Source organism: Salmo salar, chromosome 12 (genome assembly GCF_965601325.2).
Source record: "Salmo salar chromosome 12, fSalSal1, whole genome shotgun sequence".
In the NCBI taxonomy this organism is placed as follows: domain Eukaryota; kingdom Metazoa; phylum Chordata; class Actinopteri; order Salmoniformes; family Salmonidae; genus Salmo; species Salmo salar.
In genome coordinates, this window is record NC_138302.1 from 36,024,161 (window position 1) to 36,050,035 (window position 25,875).

The following is a 25,875-nucleotide window of genomic DNA, read 5'->3' on the forward strand; positions in this document are numbered from 1 at the left end:
TTAGATGGGTAGTTGGCCAGAGTACCAAAAAGCCAACGCTTGGTATGTCTAGGGGTCCAAGGACTGTCCACAGAAGAGCAAGCATGGACAGGTATTGTAAGCGTGTATATAGGTATGTACCCTGAGGCAGGCAGCTTAGCTTCTAAATGCTGACCGCCTGGGTCAGTCAGTTGAGGTGATGGCAAGTATATTAAAGAAATCAATAGGGACTTGGATCCCAAATCAGTCCAATCCGGTTTGATGTGCAGGAGCAGACCAAACGACCAGGTCTTACCTCTTCCAAAGGGTTTTGAAAAGGACAGGAGTCGTCAAGGGCCTTTTCTCAATTCCTGTGTTCTTTCTCGCCTCATTTTGAAAAAGTCGACGGAAATGTGCTTGTTTGAAATGAGATGGTCCTTCACTCATCAGGAAAATTACATTTACAGGGGTGGATCACAAAATGTGTAAAGTGAAAGTTAGTCGTGCAATACATTTTATAGATAAAATAGCATATTGTTTATAAACGTGCATGATTTTCTAACTCCGACAATACACAGCTGATTCAAAGGGGGTGTGGCGGATACACTGGTGCTTCCTCGTCAAAAGGAGGCTATCGAGGTGAGGAATGTATCCCGTTTGCCTACTAACGAAATCCCACTCGAACACATCGGTTTCCAGGTCACGGAGGACAGACTTTTGCCCAAAACGAGAAAACCCCAAGGAAATGCAATCGAGATTCACCCATGGCACCCAGAAGGCCTGAACCAAAGAGTGCAGACTAGCCCTGCCCTTTATCAACTCCAAACAGGAAATTACCTTTGACAGTATAACCTGTCATTGGAGCGCAACCAGACGGTGGCATACTAGCACAGGCCACCAGTAATCATGAGCAATGGTATTCAACTCTTACGAGGTCTGGAGCCTGCCCGTTCTGTTCTACCTGAATTAATTGCACACACCTGGTGTTCCAGATCTAAGTCGATCCCTAATTAGAGGGGAACAATGAAGAAAAAAAAGCAGTGGAACTGGATATGAGGTCCAGAGTCGAGTTTGAGGGTTATAGAGCGAGTATTAGTTCAAATGGGACACATGCACAGGCTGAGAACTGTTGACATTTCATTTCAATTTATTGTATAAAATTAATCTACAAAAGTAAAACTGCATTAAAGTCGTATGCACATTTATACATAAAAATAGTCAGATATTTCCAACCAATTAATACATATTGCATAGATCAAGGCACAGATTCAAGGTCAGTGATAAAATACAGCCGTTCTTGAAAAAAAAATATTCAAAAGAAATTGACGAGATGACTGGAAATGACCACATTTGCTTAATTTTTTTAATAATAATAATAATAATAATAATAATAATAATAATAATAATGCAAAGAATAGAAGATGTAAGCAGCAGAAATGTCTTTTTGCCACTGACTGACAAGAGAAATGCTTTGTTGTAAAAGGCTTTGGATTACTAAAGTCACCACTGACAAAGTAGTTAGCTAACTGTTTCCCGACTGATCGATTGCCACAAATACCGGAGACATAGCCTAATACACAAACACACACACACAGACTTACAGCATTCACTTCCCTGAAAAACAAAAAGGGTCAAATATATTACACAGCATTTCTTCACACATTACTAGCAGAATTTCACTGCATGTTCTGTACAACCCAAATGTTAGTGTCATGTTTGAATAAATATGTGTACACCAGAAATGGATGATAATAAATAACTTCATAATCACTTAGTACAAATTATTTTGTCTGCAATTGTGTGTTTGAACTGTGAACTAAAAGACCATACAAGGTGACCCTTGTATTTCACTTGATATCCTTTTGAGTCACATCAGTTGAGAGTAAATTCAAAACATGCCATACAGGAAAAGGAAACGTAGTCCATCTACAAATAGAGAGTTGAAAGCTCACACACAGCAGTATGATAAATTCAACTAACAAATTATGAATAATACATTAAAATATATATTTATAAAAAAAAAAGGAATTAGGCCTATGAAAAATTATATAACATTGATAAGCTGTCCATATACAAAATATTGTTAAAGTACCCTCAATTTGGACGCATCAGTGTATACACCTATGGTGCTGTATGCAAAAGCTGTATATAAATTCACTCTTTGCATTTGGAAAAGAGAGAAAATGTATGGCTGTGTTGCTAAACAAAAAAGCTATATAAAAATCAAGGAACAGAGTAGTAGTACAGACAAAGGCACTCAAATTGCAATCAAATAAATGCATTCCATACAGTATATTCGACATTATGTTTCCATTTTGGGAAGGTGAGCACAACGCATGCACAGTGTAGTTAAAACGTCTCTGGTGAAGTCTTACATTTCTTACAATTTCCGGACAACAAAAAAATTTAAAAGGTTTAACATTTCGCCACCTACGGCACTTTTTATCTGGTTTGTCGTGTTCATTAGGGCACACCGTAGCAAAACGCTTCGCAAAAGAAAATGTAAATGAGCATTTCTTATTGGGCAAGCAACTTGCCGTTTCACTCAGTTTTCCTCCACTTTGTGCCTATTGAACACGACCCCGTTGTCAGTCAAGACCCCACAAGGACTTCCATAATGTGGTCGAGCTCAGCCAGGTCCATTTTGAAGGGCTGGTTTTGAGCCAGAGGGGGAGTGCCCACCCCTCCCCCGCTGTAACTGGACAGAGTCTTGACCAGGTCGTCTGCAGTGACCATGGGGGTCATTTTGGACACCCCCAAGTTCGGCGGTATTGAAGAGGCGCCGCAGGGGGGGTTAAAGTCATACATGGAGGTGTCGATGTCCGTGAATAGAATGTCGTCCAGCGCAAAGTCAGTGAGGAAGCCACCGGAGGAGGGCGACAAGTCCGCGGGGGCGCTGGGCGGGTCTGCCAACAGGGTTTTCGCAGCCTGACTTTGGTCCAGCAAGAGCGACTCCTTGTCCTTCGGGCTGTATGTCCTCCTTTCCTCTTTCATGTCCATCCCTGCTGGTAGAGAGGGTGGGGGCTGGGGTGAAGGTGGAGGAGACAAAGGTAGGGAGGAGGTAGTAGAGGTTGTCACTGCGATGGGGCACAGCTCCTCGATCTCCTCCAAAGCTGAGGAGAAGCTGTCCTTGGCGGGTGGCGGGGGAGGCGCTGACGGTCTCGGCGAGAGAGGGTGGTGACCCAGGGGGTGGGGTGAGGACGGCGGCAAGGCGAAGAACAGTGGCGGGTCGTCCTCCAGGAGCGAGGCCGGGGTCAAACCAGAATCCAGCGACGACAGCGGTGAGAGGGGCGGGGAGAGGACGCCGCTGAACGTGGATGACGGAGCTTCGTGGTAGCCCTCGTCCTCGGTGACGTTCGGTGCCGGCGGCGGGGCGGCGAAGAAGAGTGCGCGCAGCCCCGCACCGCCTTCCTCTTTGAACTCGTGGTGGATGCGGCGGATGACGTTGTTGATGAGCACCCGGCGCTGCAGGGCTGGCTCGGTGGCGGGCGTCCGCGGCGGCCCATACAGCTTCATCAGGGAGATGTTTAGCACCGTCTGGCGCTGCAGCGTGTAGTTAACCCTGGAGTGGCTGCCCGCGGCTCCGGCCGCTGACGTGAGGAGCGCCTTGCCCTCCTCCAGGCCGTCCTCATCCAGTTTGCGCTTCACACCGTTACCCAACATATATCTGTGGGAGAGACCAGAAACAAGGTGTCAGGAGCAAAACATTGCATATGGTGGCTTTTTCTTCAAATGTGAACGAGTGAGTAGTAGTCAGTGAGGCACAGCAATGTGAAAGAATGACTGCTAGAGACATACCACATCAAAACAAAGTGAGATACACTTGTAACTGGCATCTCTGTGATACGAGTGTTTATAATTAACCAACATCTGTGAGGAAAAACCCCTCGTTCATAGTTTCATCAGCAATATAACAAGCGGAAAACAAATCCACTTCTCACTCACACTACAAGACGAGTTTCCTGGAAGCAGAGGAGCTTCCTCGCAAACAGTGACAAGAAATGAGACGAGCAAGTAGTGAACACAACACACACGCTCAGCATCAGTTTATGGGGGGGTGCGCCAGGAGGGGGCTTTGGTGTCAGCTGACCAGCTCCCATGTGAGGCGGCATCAGCTGACTAGGTGGGTGGCAGCAAGCTCTGACAAAAGTGTCTGCGTCCCTACCCCGTTCCCTACATAGTGCACTACTTTTGACCAGAGCTCTATGGGCCCGTGTCAATAGTACTACACTAAATAGGGAATAGGGTGCCATTTGGAATGCAGACAAGCTCCCAACTGAACCACCTGACTCAATCAGAACACGGCGCTAACAGACGTGCCAGCACAGGAAACTACTGACTTCCTGCCCGGACTCAGCACAGAAAACAGGCAGAAATGGACCTGCTGTTTTATGGATTTACGCAAAAAAAAATGTTCACATTGGGCCTATATCTCTCTCACACACACACAGAACTAAAATATAAATGCAACATGTAAAGTCCATGAGCTGAAATAAAAGGCAGTTAGATTTGGGTGTCATTTTAGGTGAAAATTGGGGGGGGGGGGGTTCGATCCTTGTCAATGTTTACTTCTTTATTTGGGGCTTTGGCAGTTAATTGATCATTTGTCAGACATAATGAATCTTCTCAGCACCACTAATGAGATGGGTGTGCGTAAGGCATGTCGCGTCAGAGCTTCTCAAAGTCAGGGGGTGGTCGCACCTCATCTCCGCCGTCACATCCAACCTGGATCGACATTTGGTTTTAATGCAGACGAGAGCACTGATGGTGCTTTCAAGACAACTGGGAACGCTGAGAAATATGGAGGCAAAAATCATGACGTCAGTGATATTCAGGTCGGACAGCCGGAGCTCTAGAAAGAAGCCCGCGTTCCTGAGTTGGAATTCCGAAATGGATGACTGTTCAAATATATTCTCCCCCCCCCCCCCCCCCCCATTTATTTTGTTTGTTCTCCCCCGTCCCCCACTTTTGAAAGACTCACTCTCTAATAATAATTATCTGAATCCACTGGTCACTCATCTGTAGAATGTTTTTGTATTTCCCCTGCATGCTTGCGTTCAGTTTGTTCAGTTTCCCAAATATGTCTGTTACATAGGCAAGGAGACACTATAATCATTAAACAGGAAGTCAACCAAGTCGGTTTTCTTATACATCCATTGTGAATGACGACAATTCCTCTCTCAATGCAGAACATCTTTCCAACTCTCCCCCCTCAATAACCACCAAGCCTCGATGTGAAATAGAACATTGTCATGCTCTGGTCCCACATCTCCACATAGTTTTGCGAACAGGCGTGTGCGTAGTGGATGTGGTTTGATGTAGTTTACAATCGAAGATACATGCTGCAGTATATCCGAGTCCTGCGCTCAGCTCTTTTGTCGCCAGTTGCTCTCGGTGTATCATACAAATGTGTCCACATCGCAGAGGGAGACTCATTCATAACTAGAGTGCAGAGGCCTGCAGAGGCCTGCTCAGATGGCAGCCCCATCTGTGCAAAAGCCCACCATCCGGTCCCGTGGGACCTTTGTCAATATAGCCACGCAGCACACTGAACATCCCCTGTGACGTTTCCTGCCCGGGAATCATGAGACAGAACAATATGTCCTGGTGAATAGCATCCCCCGACATGTATAGGGAACAAAAGGTCAATGCATGGGCATCTCGGCCCTCACACACTGTTTTCACCATATCAATTGCGCCTGGTAATATCAAAGTCTGCAGTAGTGTGTGGTTTCAGTGTAGCGGGCAGAGCCGTTCATCGTGGAAATTATTCAAGTGCTGCACTCTCTGGTTGAATTTCATCTTTTAGATTTGAATCATTTTCATTTAGATTTTTAAGGTAAACGACATTACAATGGTTGAGCAAGAAAATATATATATTTTTTTTACGTAATGATTTTTGTTTTTATTTTTTTTTTCAGGATTTGGGAAATTCTCCCACGGCCCCATTTTCATATCAGGGACCTAGTTTGGGAACCGCTGCACTAGAATTCTTCCCAAACTGTCACCTAAGATGGAGCACAGAGCACACCTCTCCTGCAGTGCATTGTCTCACTGGCACGTGTAACTCTACCCCGCTACATAAACTACTGCACACAGCCTGCGAGAGACTCGCCCCTTTCAGTCCGTTGTGTAACGTGTGCTACCGTGATAAAAGCCAGAGGAAAAGAGATTCACTATCGCACTTCCAAACCGTGTTCTTGTAGAGCACATTGCAGTGTGTGTGAGTGAGAGAGGGTTTGCGTGTGAGCTTTGCTTAGAGCCACACACGCCAACTTGAACTCTGAACACTGAGCACCCCCCCCCCCCCCCACCCCGAGGGCCCACACACTGAGGGAAGTGCATGTGCGTGGCTGGGGATAGCTCCACACTCGCCTGTTACCATGACGAATACAGTCAGCTGGGAATCCAGAGAGAGAGGGAGGGAGGGACGGATGACGTAGGGAGGGACAAGCGAGGAAGGAAAGGAAGAACCAAAATGTTTCTCCACTCAGGCTGCCATCACTGTCACAGCTGATGATACTGCTTGGATATGGAAGTGGAGGTGAGAGAGCAACTTGCGTGTGTGTGGCCAGTGCACATGGAGTGCAGTACTCTGATGTAGGTAGGCTACATTTTGTAGTAGTTCCCTCAGTGCAAATACTATGTCTCCAGAAAAATTATTCATCAGACCCCTATTCCACCCCTGCTCTGTTCACTTATTCTTTTCACACGTGGGGCCCTTCGACGCTGCCATCTGCTGACACTGTCTGAAGACGAGAGAGGGCGAGAGAGCGAGAGAGCGAACTGACAGGGGATTTTGGCAGACTGGGAAAAACAGGGTGACAAAGAGAGACAGAGGAAAGGAAGGTGAAAGGGAGAGTTGAGAGAGAAGAAAAGAGCAGAAATATAGGAATAGGAACACACCTTCAGTTGACAAAAACAACTGAAAAGTGTCCAATTACAACAGCATTCCGGCCACACAGAACGCTTTCTTTCACTCCATACTCGCAGCAGGCTTACAGCGATGGCACTCAGATTACACTCAGATTGGTACGAGGCAATGTCCACCCCTTGAACACATGACCCCTTCAAAACTCACGTCTCGACATGAACTTCTTGGTTCTCCAAGAGCTTTGTGTTCCGATACACCAGGGTCGTATTCATTAGTGCACACCGTAGCACAACGTGTTTCAACTGAAAAGTTGAGGCAGTCCCTCCCCGTTCGCTTCCTAGTGAATACGACCCAGAATCCCTCCACATGTTATTGATAATCATTCAGTAATGTTATTTCAGTGTGTACTTCCATGAAGTGCTAGGGATATGTAGAGCCCTGTCTGGGACAAGGTCAAAATGTCATTGGGATTGCTTTTTTTTTAGGGTGGTAGCAGGCAGCTGCATGCCTCACATACTCAGCAGGCATCGTCATCCTGAGGAGGGTCTCGGTGGTACACCGATTTCTAATACAAACTCTGCAGAGCACACTGAGGCTGGAAGAGCAAATCCAGGTCCTGCACCTTTCTCAATGGCACACAGTGCAGCATGCACCTGAGATTTCAACCCTCATTCATCAACAAGCCTAATCATTCTATTTTCCACACTATTTCTCTCAAGTTCTGTCGGACTTCCAAGTCCTTCAAGATTGCAGTAAAATTAAACACATTCATATTCGGCACGCATGCATTTTCGGCCTCGATTTTGCCCAAAAGGTTCCTGGAAGAGAATCATTTTATGTTAGGTTGAAAGACAAGGTTCACTGTTGGGCTCTAGTCATGCGAGAAACCACACTGACTAGGGCCTTGGTCAAAATAATCAGACTATATAGGGGATAGGGTGCCATTTTGTACGAACCTAGGCTTGTTTGGAAGAGACGCAGAGTTACGGAGAGTTATTTTGAATGATCACCAAGAGGGGGATTTCAGAGCCAATTTGCCAAAATATTTAGGTGAACTTCAGCCTTCCTGCTCGCATAGTAGAAGAAAAAGAGGAACAAATAGTGTTGGAAACCAGAGCAGACAGACTCAAAGAAGCAAAGGTGGACTTTAGTCACGGAGATGGAATGCTTAGAGTCTGGTAGGAGTGTGGACTGTGTACGTACTGCAAATCTGTGCAGATTCCTTGTGGTTGACCATTGCATGTTGGTAGCCCTTTGGTGGATTTCTTACTATTCTTTTCCCCATTTTATTAAATGCCTCACTCCAAGTCTTTGGTGTTTTGATGGGCAATTGATGAACATGTTTTTAAAATCTTTAACATCATTCTAAAAACAAATTAAGGAAATGTTGCATTAGGCCTCTAAGTTGAACTGCGTCACAATCATTTCCAATGCATGCAACGGAACTCTACACCAAAAAAAAAGAAAACATCCATATTTCCCTGTGCAAATATGAATGTCACTCAGCCCTGCAGTTGAAATGCAAATAACACTTTGCACTGTTAGGTTCCTACAAGGCAGCAGCCAGAACTAGCCCTTTATGCCACCCACATCCCTGAACCAGTATTAAACTACTTGGAAATCTGAACAGCAGCAGTTAAAAGCTTTACAAAACAGTAAAACAAACCCATAGGGCTGTACCAGATTAATTCAGAGGCCCGTTCTCCCAGTCAGGTCTATACAAGTACGGCATACTCATGAACTTTTAGCCTAAAAACAGTTTGAAAAGGCATGTAGGGCTTCTATTTTCTAGACTACCAGTTTAGCTTCCAGGAACTATGGCTCATCATATTCCTGTAAAAGGTGACAATGAGTCACTCAAAAAAAACAATACAACGTGATGACCAAGTCACTATCTGATGAGTTACAACACAGCTAAGGGCAAGTCTCAAATGTAAAAATATGCAACATTACATAATTATACTGTATTTATAAAGTAGCAATTGTACTGGGCCCCACATGAACGGCAACGTTTTCAGTGAACAAAGTTATATTGGTGTCAAGTTCCTCCTCCCACTCCCTCAACGTCTTACATGCCACCAAAAAGTTGTTTTGTAGCCAAGGCCCTATTATGATCACTGTTGGTATGACATGGCTCTAGTATTTGAAACGAAACTAAGTCACGCGTGGGTGTCACTTGCTTTTTCAAATGTCGGAAAAACATTATTCAATAGGCAGACCGTCTACAGGAAAAAAAATAGAAGCAGACATTCCCACTACTGGGGCATTAAGACTGCGAAAAATGGTATGGATGCCTATAAAACAACTATTTGATTTATTGATACATCTTATAAATTGAATGGTTTGGGTTTTCTGTCATGTCAAAACGCATGTTTGATCAATTGACTGTATGAACTGTCACTGACGTATCACTGTAGCTGTCACAACAGCTGCCCTTGACCTCCAAAGGCAAACGCCACAGATAGCCTATGGCTGTGATGGGGGCGCCATAGCCTACTCACCGCCACACAGTACTCAGTCGGCTCTTCACTGAACTGGAGACTTAATAACAATATTACGTTTTCGTTTCGAACATTAGGGTCTCCTTCCACATGCGACAATGTAACAGTTGCAACATTATAACAGACAAGTAGCCAAATGTAACAACAACAAAAAAACACAGACGGCGGTGCTTTCTCTCTCGGCTCAAGACACAGCTACAATAAAATGCGACAAAATGTTTTCTTGAATGGCAAACAGGTAAATAACGGCTAATAATTAATGTATACGTAATTGAAAGCATAATTATTCCATGTTGAAGCCAGTTTAAATAATCCTAACATTGGTGAAAGCAGCGCAATCGTAAACTTACCACATGTAGTTCCAGCAAGGGTTTCAAATCCTGCATCGGGTTCAAATTGACGCCAAGAACAGAAGATCTACAACGAGGAACACCAGACATCGAACTCTTGGCCGTCTATACTTTCATTTCCCCGCCGCGGTTCTCCAAAATAGCCGTGGAGCTCTACACAATGGCGAGCTGTCGAGGAGACCGATGAGTCTAGTCACAGACAACTACCGTTCACTGAACAGCAGGACAGGCACTGCCTGAGCTCTTTTTTTTCTGCCGATAGACCTACAACTACACTGGCTAGGAATGACGTAAATGAAGTTACGCTCTGAACTGACTATGTTGACTGGTACGGTGGCACACGCCTCGCCCCCATGTAACTTGGGGAGCCACTAGTGGGCGCTATGGATCTCCACTATCGCCTGGGCTTAATGTGCCCAGTCGGTAATACACTAGTGTCACCCTGCGAATGGTTTGTACTTCTCCATTCAAGGCTCCAAAAGCGTCGATTTCCTCCTTAACTCGGTTTCATGTCGAGGCTACAAAAAACGGGGAAAGTATGCGTACTTTCTTTATGAAACACCATTTCCCACCACCATGCTTAATTAAGTGGCTAAATGCTTGTCTCAGATGTAGCGTATCACGTTCAGCCAATCAGGTTGAAGCAGTCTGTTTTTTCCACCCCTAACCTAACATAGCAGCGTAAAAGTAAACAGGGATAGTTTCAAAATAAAAGTTGTGCTTACTGACCATAGTTTTAAATGACGTATTGGATTTGTTGGCATGAACTCGTTTACAGAACATTATTCCGTTTTAATAAGAATAAACATTTATGAAGTGAAATTCTGAAGTTACAATTTGAGTACATTGTATTTTTTAAACACAGATGCAATTAACGTAATTATATTTTTGTTTACAGGTTTATTCAATTATATGTTCATAAATGTGTGCAATCTGAAAAGTGTAATTAATAGTCAAATAATACAAATTGGATCCGAGTGCTCTTACCAATCACCCTATTTCTCTCTCTCTCTATGCCTGAGGACAGCCTGGCCTGATGATTCAGGCTTTGCCTGTCTCAAATCCAACTGGTGGTGCTGCCTATCGGGCGTGCCCTGGACTGATACCTGACTACTATGCCACTTACCACCACACCCACATACCTAACTAGCAAGTTTAATTGCATATTGTATCTGAGGTGAAAAATACATGTATTCTACTCTAAATGTCGTTTTAACTTTATAATTACACTTCAGAAACGTTTATTTTGTACTAAAACTGAACAATGTTCTGTAAACAAGTTCATGCCAAGAAATCCAATATATGTCATTTAAAACTGTATGTTCAGTGGGCACAACTTATTTCGAAACTATCAGACCTGGGCTGCAGTCCAAACACATTTTTACCACCTCAGCCCTCGCGCTAGCCACTTTCCCTTGGGAGAATCCACGTCGAAACCGGATGCAGGTCCAATTCACTAACAACGTTTCCCACTCGGACATCGATTTAGCTCGAGGGAGCAAGTGAAGAACTTTGATCACTTGTGGGGTTGATATGAACCACAATTCAACGCAAACTGTAGTCACGTGTCATACTCCTGTGGCCGCACGACTGCATTTTCGTCATGTCAGACAAAAAAAGTTAGCATGCTAAAAAAATATAAATGACACTGATTTTAGCGTTAGCAAATTGGCTTATTCTTGTAGTGAGGACCCAATAAAACGTAGCTAGCTTCATAAATATATTTTTGGGAATTCTGAAATGTATTGGAATAAATGTCCAAACTAAGCTATGTGTAACTGTAGCTAGCTAGCTAGGTACATTATTAGATTTCGGTTGGTCCTTTTTAAACTCAATTTCAAGATTTCCACCAAGGACGTTGCCTCTCTGATCATCACTCTCCCTCGCTTGTGCAAGGTACACTCGGATGTGACGATATAAAATGTCATTCAAAGGCTGAGGGTTTAGAGCCAAGGGCTGTCGACTTTGAATTTAGACTACAGCCTGGGGGTTCTGTTTCTTTTAATGCTGCTACGTTAGGTGTGAGAAAACAGACTGCTGCAACCTGATTAGCTGAATGCAATACGCAACATCCGGTACTAGCATTTAGCCACTCTTGCATGATTGTGGAAAATTCTGTTTCATAAAGAAAGTACGCATATTTTCATTTTTTTTTAATGCCTTCTAGCCATTAAATCGAGTTACGAAGGAAATCAAATCCTTTCCAGCCAGAATGGAGAATGTTTTTAGTACGAATCGGTCGCCGGGGGACACGAGTGTATGACCGGTTTGGCACATTAAGCCCAGACGATAGTGGAGATCCATAGCACCAACTAGCGTCTGCCCAGGCTACCCCCTATGCACAGACCAGACATACATAATAGCCTGAAATATCTCTCCTTCCAGTTCTCTGCTGCCAATGACTGGAACGAACTACAAAAATCTCTGAAACTGGAAACACTTATCTCCCTCACTAGCTTTAAGCACCAGCTGTCAGAGCAGCTCCCAGATCACTGCACCTGTACATAGCCCATCTATAATTTAGCCCAAACAACTAACTCTTCCCCTACTTTATTTATTTAGCTCCTTTGCACCCCATTATTTCTATTTCTACTTTGCACTTTCTTCTACTACAAATCTACCATTCCAGTGTTTTACTTGCTATATTGTACTTACTTTGCCACCATGGCCTTTTTGCATTTACCTTCCTTATCTCACCTCATTTGCTCACATTGTATATAGACTTATTTTTCTACTGTATTATTGACTGTATGTTTGTTTTACTCCATGTGTAACTATGTGTTGTTGTATGTTGTCGAACTGCTTTGCTTTATCTTGGCCAGGTCGCAATTGTAAATGAGAACTTGTTCTCAACTTGCCTACCTGGTTAAATAAAGGTGAAATAAATACATAAATAAAAATAACTTTGGATTTTGTTGCGCTAGTGTAAATATCCTAGGCTAGCCTATAGATCAAAACCCATTGTGTGTGTAGGCAGCTTTCAGGCAAAATAATAATGATAACATGTAATTGAGAGAAAAAGTCATAGCCTATTCTTGGGAGCATTCTCGTGTCAACTAGTCTTGCTGTGAGTGAGTAACCACAACTATGTAAGGCATGCAAGCTATTCAACATTAGACATCTTGGTATTAGCCAGTGCAATATTGTAATGCATTCTTTGTATGTTAGCTAGGGAAATTAAATATATTGACAATGATCACTCCTACAGCGTAAATCTAATGTACAAAACAAAGTGCATTACTATTACGACAGTGTTATTTGTGGCATAATAATGCTTCGAAATCAAACCAGCAACTTTTTCTGAAAATCTCCAAAAAGTTTTTAGCCAATTCTCATCTGTCACTCTGGCAACAGCTTCTCCATTGACAACTGGAGACACATTTCAACTAGTCAAACAGGTTAGAACTATGCTGCAGCAGAGAGCTTCAAATACAAACTCATGGCTACACGTCCAAAACACTCAGGACATTTAAAACAAGAACTTAGTTAGATAGAATATTAGCAAACTGCAGAAATAATCATTTTTATCAAGGGATTTATCAAATGCGCATATGCCCAAAATGGACGTGGGTCGTTATGTGGCTATGCGCACACCTGTGTATCTGTGTGTGTGCAGATGCTCATTTAGGAAAGAATGATGTGAGCCCCATACTACTCCATTCTCTGGCATCTGTTCAATAATGTGGTGGTTATCCCCGAGTTAGGCAGAGCGTAACATAATTGCAACCAGATGGCAAGAATAAAAACCGGAGGACTCTCCAACACAAGCAGCTGATTCCCTTCAAATTAATGCAGGAGCTGAAGATATGGCATTCCCATCTGTGACCAGTGGAACCCGTTCTGAACTTTGGACTGGTTCAAAGTTCAGTTTAACACCTCAGCGTGAATCAGAACAGAGGCCAAGGGAAAAAAGTAAGGCCAGAAACACAGTATATGAGTACTAAATAAGGGAAGTCAAGTGAATGTAGTAAAAATTCTTAATCATTTAAATGACAATGGCCCTTAGGGCCCTGAAAGCAATGGCAGTGCCACAGCTGGTAAACAGTCGTGACAGAAGGGCAGCAGTAGTCCGGGCTAGGGGTATTGCTGCCTCTCCTAGGGGCAAGAGAGGGGGGCCTGGGTTGCCAGTTGTGAGCAGAATGAGCGCTGCTCTCCTATTTTGGGTCTGGCACCAGTTGAGACAGGGCTGCAGGGCTCCTGCGGTCATCATGGTCTCTCTCACATTTCACCCGACCGTCCGTCCACCCACAGACAGACAGACCTGAGACTGTACAGAGAACTGCCTTATGACTTCAACCACAATCAGAGCCCATGCAGGAAATGGACATTTCGATACACATCACTCGTAATTACACGTGGAAACAAAATTAAGCTGAATGAAAGACGCAGCCCTGAGGGATGCCTACCTTTTGACACGCCAATAGAATAGCAGTGATCTAATCACAACAACCATGATGGTACTGGAGCAGAGTGGAGAGGCATGGCGAGAGACCGAGACCTCCACTCTGAGAATGATGTTTCTTGTAAGCAACTGAAAGCAATTTTAGGACAGGTTAGAGAATAGAAGAGGTTGAGGAGAAGCTGCAAGATAGTGGTTGAAGTTGCGGTCTCTTGCATACAAGACGGCCATATTACATGAAACTGTCAAGAGTATGACATAAGATATAAATGTCAATAAAGAAAATGTAAGATAGTGGGAGAAGTTGTTACATCTGACAAGACACCCATATTTCATGGAACTGCCAAAGAAATTAGGTGTCAATTAAGACTCCTATTTTCTGCATACATCCTACAGATTTAGTTTTGCGTCAACGTTAGGCAGATCCTGGGTCAATTCTTTTGGGCCTCTTACAACATAGACTCTCTGGAGCCGGTTCCGCCACATAGAAAAGTGTACGACAGGCACCCGGGCACTATTTGAGTTTACCCCGTTGCCAGGGATATTGAAACAGACCCCCCCCCCCCCTCCATAACAAACCGCCAAGGTTGCCATCTAGCTCCCAAAAGCCCATCCCACCCATCTCTTCCTCCTCCTGCTCTGAGAGAGAACACTGAGGGAGGGCCGCCAGGCTGGGATCAGGAAATGAACGGCTGCAGTTTTTTTAAGGTTGGCTCCTCCGCCGTGGGCGTCCATCCATCACTGTGTTTTTCTTTCTGGTTTTTGTCTTGCCTGGCATGGAACTACTAGGAGCTACTTCAGAATGATACAGTATCGCCATTGGCTTTATTGAGAGTAGCTAAAAGAGAGGGAGGGGGTAGGTCTCGCATGAAAGGATTAAAAGCCAAAGAAAGTCTAGCCAAAGAAAAACATGCGTAACGGAGGCCTTCAATTTAAAGTGGGGCCTGGCTGGAATGAGTGTGTAGATGCTGAGGGGGAAAAGGGAGATTTGTCTTTGATTATTTAGCACTGACTGTGAGGTGAATGAAATGGTGAGATATCTAGTGTACATATTTGATGAATCACACCCCCAAATGCTTTCACTGGAGCCCACTGTACATGCATGCACGCACAAGAGGTTCAGGGACTGACATACTGTAACTAAAGCTAATAGGGAGCTCAAGTCAAGTCAAGTCGCCCTTTTGGCAACTCGCTTGCTGGAGATATGCTTCTGACCAAAGCAGCTTTAAACTGGTTATGTAAGAATTCTGTTAATCCTATAGCCGGTGACTAGAAACCAGCTATCCTTTGTTTGCTCATCTTGCCCTACATAGCCTGGCTACCAAAAAATTGGTGTCAATGAAGTTTAAAATAGGTTGCCTTGTAAAATAAACAGGCACCACTTACGTTTAGTCTAACAGTGAACACAAGGAGGCTGAGTAGCAATACAATAATGAGTGTTACAGGCAAAATCCTTCAAAGGCAAGTAGTTGTACTGTTTACTCACAGTACTATAGCAAAGACCAAAAGACAACCGCTTGAGAACAGACGCAAAACACCTTTCTCAGTTCCAATTCTAACAGATAGAAACAGTCACTACCGGTAGTCTAATTCACTGAGCTGTCCATGCAGACTTGTATTATATGTCAGTCGGTTCAGGTTGCTGCTAATTCTGATTCATCCGAAGAGAATCAACTCTGTGCTCTGCTGCACACTTGGCCATTATTCAGAAGGGCGTCAGGCATACAAATGGGACCCGTCTGGCCAGTAGGGCAGCATGCTGTTCAGTGCTCACTGGCTAGCTGACACACAGTCCCCAACACCTCTCACTCCATTTGATGATGTCACACTACAACGTGTGGCCAAAGCCTGTCACGAGTTCACAACGGCCGTCTAGGCATGAGCCAAAGAACCAAGATTGACATAACGGAGGCTTGATTTGCCATCTCTTCTCCACAAATTCAGCTCCAGTTCCCACCTTTTTGCTGTATTGTCTGAGTGAACTTCACACATGGGTTAACAAGCTCCCTCCTTATCCTCCCCCAACCCACTCTCTTTCTGTATTTTACCTACAGGGTTTCTTCAGTATATCCGGGGAAAGGCTGCAGCCCCTCTACAGCTGTCACAGATGCTTTCCCCCTTCCATTGCCCGGCAACCAAGAACAAATAAAGCCGGCAAACAACACCCCCCCCTCTTGCGCCATCAACTCTATAACCCCCTCCTCAGCGCCGCTGCTGCTGCTGCTCTCCATCCCAACTCCCACTCACTCCCTCTGAACCTCACACCAAAACATCTAGCCCTTTGTCCACGCGGACCGGCTGAATGTAGGTTTTGTTTTCACTTAAAAGCAAATTGGGGTTATGCCTAGGAAAAAGAGAAGACACCAGTTCAACAGCTAAACAAGAGGCTGGCTTCACACTGCCTTTTACTATACTCCGTTGACATAATTACAGGGGTCTGTTAGAGGGGAGAAGGGAGCATGCCAAGCGGTTAAGAGTGTGCCCTTTCTTCTGCCTGGGGCCTGTGTGAGAGAGGCTGGCCGGGGCACATTTACAGCGGCGGGCATCATGCCACCACGACTGCAGCGCTGATGAGAGGGACAGATGTTAATCAAGCGGCCACACAATGGGTACCAATCACGGGATGATCTGGTGGGTGCTCTACGTTGGGTATGATACTAATTCTATGACAAGGTTGGTGTGAAAGAATAGATGAACGGTATCGATCACAGCCACAAAAAAATGTCTTTGTCATGGTCACGGACGTCAACGTCACATGAACTCAGACAACCGTTGAACATAATAGAGCGCCATGGAAAAGCCAATGTAATTCACCACAGCTGTTGGGGATGTGTAATCTAATTACTATTCGAATGAGGGCCAATTCAAAATGATTGATTTGAAATTGTCCTTAAATCAGATTTCAAGAAGTCCCAACTACTGGGAGACAGACAGTACGGCTGCAGACAGGAACTAGGCCACTTAATGCTGCCCTCCACTGGTACAGACCTGTACCAGATTCAGTGTTGCAGTTTTGTCTTACTGGGTACCTTTGCATTACATAATGTTACAGACATGCTCCGGAACTTTTTTTTACCTCCTACTTTGGGCTGGATGTGTCAATGTGTAGTTCATACATGCATAATCCACGAGCAGAATTACTGTCTTAACTCAATTAGCCGTGACATCCCTAGTTTGTTTTTCTGGAAGCTGTGCTGCGCTATTTTCCCTACGTGGGCAGCCCCCTAGCATTCAAGTTCAACCAATGAGCTTCAGACCCTCACCATATGAGTGACAGCTAGCAAGAGGCACATCATGCACACAGCAGAGCGAGAGTAATGACATGGTGCACAGATCTGCACATATGTTACGTAGTACACCATTTTAAGGGACCACTTTTGGGCCGTGAGCGCTACTTTCAGAACTACTGGCTAAAAAGCATATAAAAGTACACTTGTTGCTGGACAGACTCAAAAGTAAGAAGTAAAAAACAGTGTTTTGGCCCCGGTGGGCACAAAAAGGTAGTTGAGCTGGGTAAGAGAGGAAAAGTCTAAACGTGATCCTTGGGAGTCCAACTGACGTCACCCCATTGAAGTCGAATTTTAAAGGTTAAGGTCAGGTAAGGGTTAGGGTAGGGGTTAGGGTATGGACGTCTCAAGTTCAGCACAACAGCACCCTTTACTGGAGACAATGGAATCTGGGCCAAAGATCATACCATTCAGCTTATGAGACAAGAGCACATAGTCTGTCACATTTCAGAGACTAGGCCGATTTCAGTGTGAAATGTGCATGCAGAACGGGTGTAACTATCAGGATAGAATTCCAATAAGACAAAAGTTTATTAAAGATCTCCTTCATTGTTTAATAGACATTGTGCCACAAAAATGTCAAGTCCTCAGCTACAAATCACATGCCGAAATTAAAATGTTCAGCTACGTTTCATGATGTCATACATATTTAAACTTGCTTCTCTACAGGCTTAGCTAATCAGTTCTTACATATATGTATAAATATATACAGTTGGTAGAATTCTTTCAGCGTTTGGTGAAACTTTGTTGTGCTGTTGGTTGAGAGACACTGGCGGAGTAAAAATGTCATTGACACTTTCAATGTAGCACGTCTCCATGCGCTATTATGTATGTCAGCAGAACAATTACTGTCTGTACAGGAATGTTAACTAATGCTAGTATCATACAAAATTCATTACAATAAACCCAAATAAGAGATAAGAGCTTGGGCATACAAAAGGTCTTTAGGACTGGAAAGACATGCCAACAACGCAGCGTGCCAAGGGCATATCATATATATACACATCCTGCCATAAAGGCACCGGCACATTATTTGGGGCAACATTATGAAGTTGGACCACGTGACATTGAATGATATTTCCTTTAAATAATTTGGGTTGATTACAGAGAGCAGATGTGCTAAGTCATGATGACTGCATTAGAGATGCATTGTGGGTAAAGTAATCAGTTCTGCCGACATGTATAATGCGCTTTATTGGGAGTGCTTCCTAATTCAGCTTCTGAGGAGATCAGGCCAAAGTCATGCTGAGATCCAAAGTGAAATAAGGAGAACACAACCATCGTAGAAAAATGTATTATTAACTACCAGAAAGAGTCGGGCAAGGTTTATTCATATTCCTCTCATTCATAATTATCACCTTGCACCTTGTTTAAAAATGTCTGGATAGGTTGCCACATCTTATTTTGTTTAGGTATATGTTTTGGTAATATGTAAAAATATCCCACATTATGTTAGTGTGTTTCTGTGGGTGTGGATGGGTTTACCATCATATTGCTGACCTTGTTAGGGGTGGGGGGGGACATATTTCAGGTATTGCAACTGCACACACAATCCAGGCCACTCAGACTTCCCTCTCTGTCACTCTTGCCATCTTTCTCTCTCCCTATCCCTGTGGAGCAAGGTAACTTTTGAGATTGGTTGATAGGGGTCTGCGTGGATGGTGTTTGGGGGGCTGTGGGGCCTCAGCAGCAGCCTCCAGAGGAGGTCTTGACTGGCGTGCTCTGGATCTTGACGTTGGACTTCTCCGAGCCTCCGGCTGTGGCCCCTGGGCCCATTCTCTTCTTGATCTCAGCTGCCATGGTCATGAAGGCCTGCTCCACGTTGGTGGCGCTCTTGGCGCTAGCTTCCAAGAAGGGGATCCCTAAATTGTCAGCAAATTCCTGACGGAGGAAGAAAAAAAAAAGACAGGGGGAGTAAGAGAGAGAGAGGCAACAGTACGGTGGGAGTAGGGGAGAGACATATACACACCAAGAAAGAGGCAAAGAGACGAGAAAAGAGTGGGGGACAGAACGGGAGAAAGAAAAGATTAAACTGAAAATTGCAACAACAACAAAAAAGATGATGGTTCTTTTTCATTCCATAACCAGGTAGAGCGTTACCTTGGCCGTAGTGTAGTCCACCACTTTCTTTGTCGTCAAGTCACATTTGTTGCCTACTAACAGCTTGTTCACGTTTTCACTGGCGTAACGGTCAATCTCCTGTAGCCATTGTTTCACGTTATTGAACGATTCCTGGGGTGTGACAGGAGAGGAGACAACTGTTGATATCTCAACAACCGATGCAATAAGCAGCATAACCAGATACACTGAAACATTGTTAACCTTGTTCTCAAGCCTGTTTAAGTTATCTGCTATGTAAACTTGATATGAAGAGAGAAAAAGTGAAAGCGAACAGGGATGGACTGACCTGGTCTGTGACATCGTACACTACTATAATGCCATGCGCTCCTCTGTAGTAACTGGATGTAATTGTCCGGAACCGCTCCTGTCCAGCTGTGTCCCACTGTGGGCCAATGAGAGCAAAGTCAGACCCAACACCATGTTCCACTTCTGCCGTTCTTGTGACTCAATCAAGTCATGTCAGCCACAGGTACTCACAATCTGAAGTTTGATGGTCTTCCCATCTAACTCTATGGTCCTAATTTTGAAGTCCACTCCAATAGTGCTAATATAGCTCTCTGTGTATGTGTCGTCCTGAAGAGAAAATAAGAAAAACTGAATTCCTATGGGTGTTCAATGTACAGTAAAGTTCCTGGGATGTCAAACTATTATTCCTCAAAATATCATCATGACAAAATTACACCTAGACGGAAAGAAGGTTACTTACTGCAAATCGGAGGAGGAGGCAAGACTTTCCAACGCCAGAGTCGCCAATCAGAAGCAGCTTGAATAAATAATCACTGAAAGGAGAGTCGATATTTCACAGGTTAAATAAATGTCAATTCCACTGTCATGGAGATATTACTATATATTATTCGTTATTTGTTGAAAGTCAAAAACAACAAGGCAACAAATTGTCACATAGTAGTTAGTTCTGTCTACTATAGTGACAAAAGTCAATCCATAAATGTACTGTATTTGTTTCACACAACAATCAAAGTAGCCTTGAACGGATTTCAACTGACATAGTTAACTAGATTTAGCTATATTGGGCAATTAAAATTAAATTGGTCAGCTGACTTTTTACACATGTTCATATTTGAAAAAGTCAAAGCAGTTAACGTTTTAACTAGCTTATTTAGCTAACGTTACTTAACTAGCCAGCTGATACTAGCTAGCTAAATTAGCTACCAGCTGATAATAGCTAGTTAGTTAGCCTATGGGTAGGTAGCTAGCATTCATGCTAGTTGGCGTTTGAACGTAGTTAGGAAGATAAAAACAGGCCCTAACACGCCTACTTACATTCAATATAAAACATGTCTAGAGCGGAGTTGATACAGAACATACTTTATGTCATCGATCTCATATTTGCATAGAAGTCAAAACAAGTATCTTATTTGAAGTAAACCATCCAGGTAAATTAGCGGACTAGCGTTATCTAGCATTAAAAAAAACAGGCTGTCATCATTAACCAACAGTGTTACTTACTATTCGGGATTCATCGTTGACTAAGCACGGTAACGTTTAGCAGTTATTCTTTAAAATATTGCTATCCTTTGTCGTGTGAAATCTGTGTAATGTAATCCAGCAACAATTTTTTTCAGAACAACTGCAACTGGCTAGCTAACTACTCCGAGCCAAGATAATCGAATCAAATATGGCTGCCCTCCTGACCAGGAAATGCCAACCAAACCTATGGGGCTAGTGGAAGTTGTAGTCAAATCGTATTAGGCATACATTATTTATCATCCATCATTTATTCATTCATTATTTCCACTCCATGCATTATCATGGGATAAAGAGAGGTCCACACACCTGTCTGATTGTTTGGGTTGCAGAAGAGCGGTAGCCCAACACAGGCCCTACTGGATCATGAGATCACTGACAGATGTCAGTATTGCAAAGGCGGTTGGTGGCACCTTAATTGGGGAGGACAGGCTTGTGGTAATGGCTGGAGCGGAATTGGTGGAATGGTATCAAATACATGGTTTGCTGCCATTCCATTCGCTCCATTCCAGCCATTATTATGAGCTGTCCTCCCCTCAGCAGCCTCCCCTGATGTACAGTACTACGTTTTGCTCTTTGTGCTGGTGGTACCTTATTGGCTCAGCCAGTTTCTTCTTGATTGCTGTAAGGTCTAAGGTCAAGGATAAAGAGCATCTGTGCAGTGCATCAGTGATGGTTTAATTCCCTTGCTTCAAAGCACAGCCAGTGGTGCTAGAAAAAGTAAACACAGGGATAGCGTCAGATTACCACCCAGGTAGAACTATAACTTCTATTTAGCCTATTGTGTGGCTGAGTGCAGTCTGTAAAGGAATTGTCTAACATGCATTTTCTATGTGGTTGCTACATCAGTTTAATTTCGTCTCTTATGTGTGCTACGGATGGATCTGAGGAATTGATGAGCCATTAGTCACGGAAATCCTAGACCTAGGGCAGCAACAGCACTAGGTCTGGGATTAATGACTGATTATTTTGCTAATTTTGAAAAAAAAAAAATTATCCTCTTCAGACAGACACCTCTCCCAACAAATCATGAGGTAGACATAGAATGTTTGCAGGCAAAACTTTTGCAGTGGTTTTAGTGAAGGTAATTGATGCAAACTAGCCACTTGCAAATGCAATCATTAAAAATAACCTCTTGCTAGCTACTATTTTGTGTCCGGGAGATGTTTATGCTAAGGCAATAAACGGATAAGGCAGCTACGTAAGAAAGCTGGATGTCGCAACTCCGCCCTTTCCTCTATGCCAAACTGACGCTGAAAACTGGAACATCGGTACAATGTGAGAGGCAACCCCGTCTGTCTACTCTAGAGACTAATGAGCCATTCTAGGCACAATGTATATGCACAGATCAAGCCCATGCAGCTCGCCTGGCTGTGACAGTGTGACTTGGGTTTGCCAGCTTCTTTTGCTTTCGTCTGAAGACCTCTAACATCTTGCCACCACTTTCTTGTCACGGCGCAGCTCTACAGTTACGCAATAAGGCCCGAGGAGGTGTGGTATATGGCCAATATACCATGGCTAACGGCTATTCTTATGTACGAAGCAATGCGGAGTGCCTGGACACAGCCCTTAGCCGTGGTATATTGGTCATATATCACAAACCCCCGAGGGACCTTATTGCTATTATAAACTGGTTACCAATGTAATAAGAGCAGTAAAACTAAACATTTTGTCATACCCGTGGTATATGGTCTGATATACCATGGCTTTCAGCCAATCAGAATTCAGGGCTCAAACCACCCAATTTATAACAGTAATTATATCATCAGTCTATGTATTTATGACATTGTAGTATGCAGCTCAGAAAGAACTAGAAACCTGAGTTGTTTCAGTTTTTACAAACAGTTGGTTAGGAGGTTGTTTGAGTTATTACAATGTAACTAAACTAATGCACCAAGTTTTCCCCTTTTTACAGTATAATCAATCAAATTTATTTAAATTTTATACACAAAAGTAAAAAATGTTAATTTGACCACAGACAGTATGATGCATATTAGGTGGTGGGCCGTAGCAAGCTATCTGCTTTAGTTTCTGAGATGATCGATCTATGTCGAGGGAGGACCTGTTTTTTATATATTGTGTAAATGTATTTCTTCGGAGTATATTTCCGTTTGTTGGCAATGTCAGTTCTTGCAAAACAATTCTAAATACTTACTTTTATGTTGGTCCGTGCTATCCGGGATCCTTGGGACGTCACAACCCCATTACAGTTTAAATGTAAAATGGTTAAGGGTTATGGTTATGTTAGTTAGGGTGTATGGTAGGGACGTCCCAAGGATACCGTATAGCACTGACCCTTTTATGTTCGCTAGCTGGACGCCGCCGAGTACTAAACTGTAAACTAATCAAAACGTGTATAATATCTATTGTACTATCTCTGCTGATCACAAATACCAATCATGTTATCCGTATCTAAGGTAGTAGACAGCTGGTGACAGCGCGAGAGAGATGTCCATCTGACAAACTGCTATCAGGTAGTCTTTTTTCCCCGATCGATTTGGTTATAGAAACGTGTTACCATCAATGCAAGATGTAAAATTACTCCGAACTTCGATCGCAGCAACCTTAGCAGTGTATCTAGCTTGCTGGTTAGCTAGTTACAACAAGTACATATGTTGCTAGCTAGCAGGAGCAGATAGCTTTAAAGGGTTGGGTTAAATGCGGAAGATATTTCAGTTGAATGCATTCAGTTGTACAACTGACGAGGTATCCTCCTTTCCCATTATCACTAGCTAGCATGTCATTGCCGGGACAAGGAGCGTTTTAGCTATCCGTTTATTCCAAGTAATTTTAAGACTACAAACGTCTATAGGACAAAGCTAAATCAGTCATCAAGGCAGGACCCACTAATTCCATCACTGACAAATAAGAAATGCCACATTATCCCTGTCAATAGTTGGAGTAGGATGAATGCAGAGCACCCTGCATCAGACTGTCAGGACGTCCTGCTTCCAGAGATCAACCAAGTGAAGCATGATTTACTCACCTGTGAGGAGAACCATCCTACTGCAGTTTGAACTAGCCCTGCCGTCACTATTTAGACATTGGGACCACATATGCATTTGCCTCTTGTCTTTTCTTTGGGGATTTTGTCTTACACAGTCTAGTGATTTTAGAGTTGAAGAACATCAACTACAGATACATGTGCTTGTTTGAGCATCTTTATTCCTTACTGTCTCTCACATGACATATTCACCATGTCCAGCAGTTTGAACTAACCCTCCAGTCACTATTTAGACATTGGGACCACATATGCATTTGCCTGTTGTCTTTTCTTTGTGGGTTTTATCTTACACAGTATAGTGCATTTTAGAGTTTAAGAACACCAACTACAGATACAAGTTCATGTTTTAGCATCTCAAAGACTAAATTCAATGTAGAATCAGTTTAACAGGTGACAAACCAGATTATTTTACTGTTGTAGCATGCAGTGGTGAGAATTATATTATCCCAGTCATGAGCCCAGGCTTCTTCTGCCATAGATGGTAGAGTTATTGTCTCTGGACCACAAAAGCTTTAGATTGAACGTGAAGCTCTCGACCCGCTCCACTACAGCCCGTCTGTGAATGAGGGCGTGCATGGTCCTCCGTTTCCTGTAGTCCACGATCAGGTCCTTTGTCTTGCTGACGTTGAGGGAGAGGTTGTTGTCCTGGTAACCACACAGCCAGGTCTCTGACCTCCTCCCTATAGACTATCATCGTCGTCGGTATTCATGCCCACCAGCATTGTATCATCAGCAAACTTAATGATGGCGTTGGGGTCGTGCGCGGCCACGCAGTCGTGGGTGAACGTGGAGTACAGGATGGGACTAAGCACCAACTTCTGAGGGGTCCTTGCGTTGAGGGTCAGCATGGCAGATGTGTTGTTGACTACCCTCGCCACCTGGGGCCAGCCCGTCAGGAAGTCCAGGATCCAGTTGCAGAGGAACGTGTTCAGTCTCAGGGTCCTTATCTTAGTGATGACCTTGGAGGGCATTCTCACATAGGTGTTCCACTTGTCCAGGTCGGAGAGGGTAGTGTGGAGTGCAATAGAGATTGTGTCATCTGTGGATTTGTGGAATTTGAGTTTTTTGCATTTTTATTTAACTAGGCAAGTCAGTTAAGAACAAATTCTTATTTACAATGACGGCCTACCAAAAGGCAAAAGGCCTCCTGCGGGGACGGGTGCTGGGATTAAACATTTAATTAAAATATAGGACAAAACACACATCATGACAAGAGAGACACCACAACACTACATAAAGAGAGACATAAGACAACATAGCATGGCAGCAACACATGAAAACACAACATGGTAGCAGCACAACATGGTAGCAGCACAAAACATGGTACAAACATTATTGGGCACAGACAACAGCACAAAGGGCAAGAAGGTAGAGACAACAATACATCATGCGAAGCAGCAACAACTGTCAGTGAGAGTGTCCATGTTTGAGTCTTTTACTGAAGAGATGGAGATAAAACTGTCCAATTTGAGTGTTTTTGGCAGCTCGTTCCAGTCGCTAGCTGCAGCGAACTGAAAAGAGGAGCGACCCAGGGATGTGTGTGCTTTGGGGACCTTTAACAGAAAGATCCAGGGTGTCTGGGATGATGTTGTTGATGTGAGCCATGACCAGCCTTTCAAACCATTTCATGGCTACAGATGTGAGTGCTACGGGGCAATAGTCATTTAGACAGTTTACCGGGGCGTTCTTGGGCACAGGAACTATGGTGGTCTGCTAGAAACATGTAGATATTACAGACTGGATCAGAAAGAGGTTGAAAATGTCAGCGAAGACATTACAGCGAAGAAAATTACATTGTTTCTTATTCAGGAGTGGTGTTTAAAAAGAAAAGTGGAAAACTCCTAAATTATCACATGATGAAAATCATGAAATCACAACCAATAACACTTTCCTCCA

At 43.7% G+C, this 25,875-nt stretch overlaps 2 protein-coding genes across 2 annotated transcripts; both read right to left on the minus strand.

The window, feature by feature from the left end:
- Positions 1-1,087: 1,087 nt before the first annotated feature.
- Positions 1,088-10,181, minus strand: LOC106564851 (SERTA domain-containing protein 2). Its single transcript, XM_014131312.3, has 2 exons — positions 9,684-10,181; positions 1,088-3,625 (listed from the first exon to the last, which is right to left on the minus strand). Exon 2 carries the CDS (start codon positions 3,619-3,621, stop codon positions 2,551-2,553), a length of 1,071 nt encoding a protein of 356 aa, XP_013986787.1. The 5' UTR covers positions 3,622-3,625; positions 9,684-10,181; the 3' UTR covers positions 1,088-2,550.
- An 8,498-nt stretch (positions 10,182-18,679) lies between these two features.
- Positions 18,680-21,139, minus strand: LOC106564850 (ras-related protein ORAB-1). Its single transcript, XM_014131311.3, has 6 exons — positions 20,958-21,139; positions 20,197-20,269; positions 19,968-20,063; positions 19,777-19,872; positions 19,470-19,601; positions 18,680-19,250 (listed from the first exon to the last, which is right to left on the minus strand). Exons 1-6 carry the CDS (start codon positions 20,969-20,971, stop codon positions 19,053-19,055), a joined length of 609 nt encoding a protein of 202 aa, XP_013986786.1. The 5' UTR covers positions 20,972-21,139; the 3' UTR covers positions 18,680-19,052.
- Between the last annotated feature and the right edge of the window lie 4,736 nt (positions 21,140-25,875).

Coding starts and splice junctions, on each gene's coding strand:
- LOC106564851 (XM_014131312.3), bottom strand. CDS start 3,621: ATGTTGGGTAACGGTGTGAAGCGCAAACTGGATGAGGACGGCCTGGAG.
- LOC106564850 (XM_014131311.3), bottom strand. Junction 19,873..19,967: donor AGACCATCAAACTTCAGATT/GTGAGTACCTGT, acceptor ATTGGCCCACAG/TGGGACACAGCTGGACAGGA. Junction 19,602..19,776: donor TGTACGATGTCACAGACCAG/GTCAGTCCATCC, acceptor GTCACACCCCAG/GAATCGTTCAATAACGTGAA.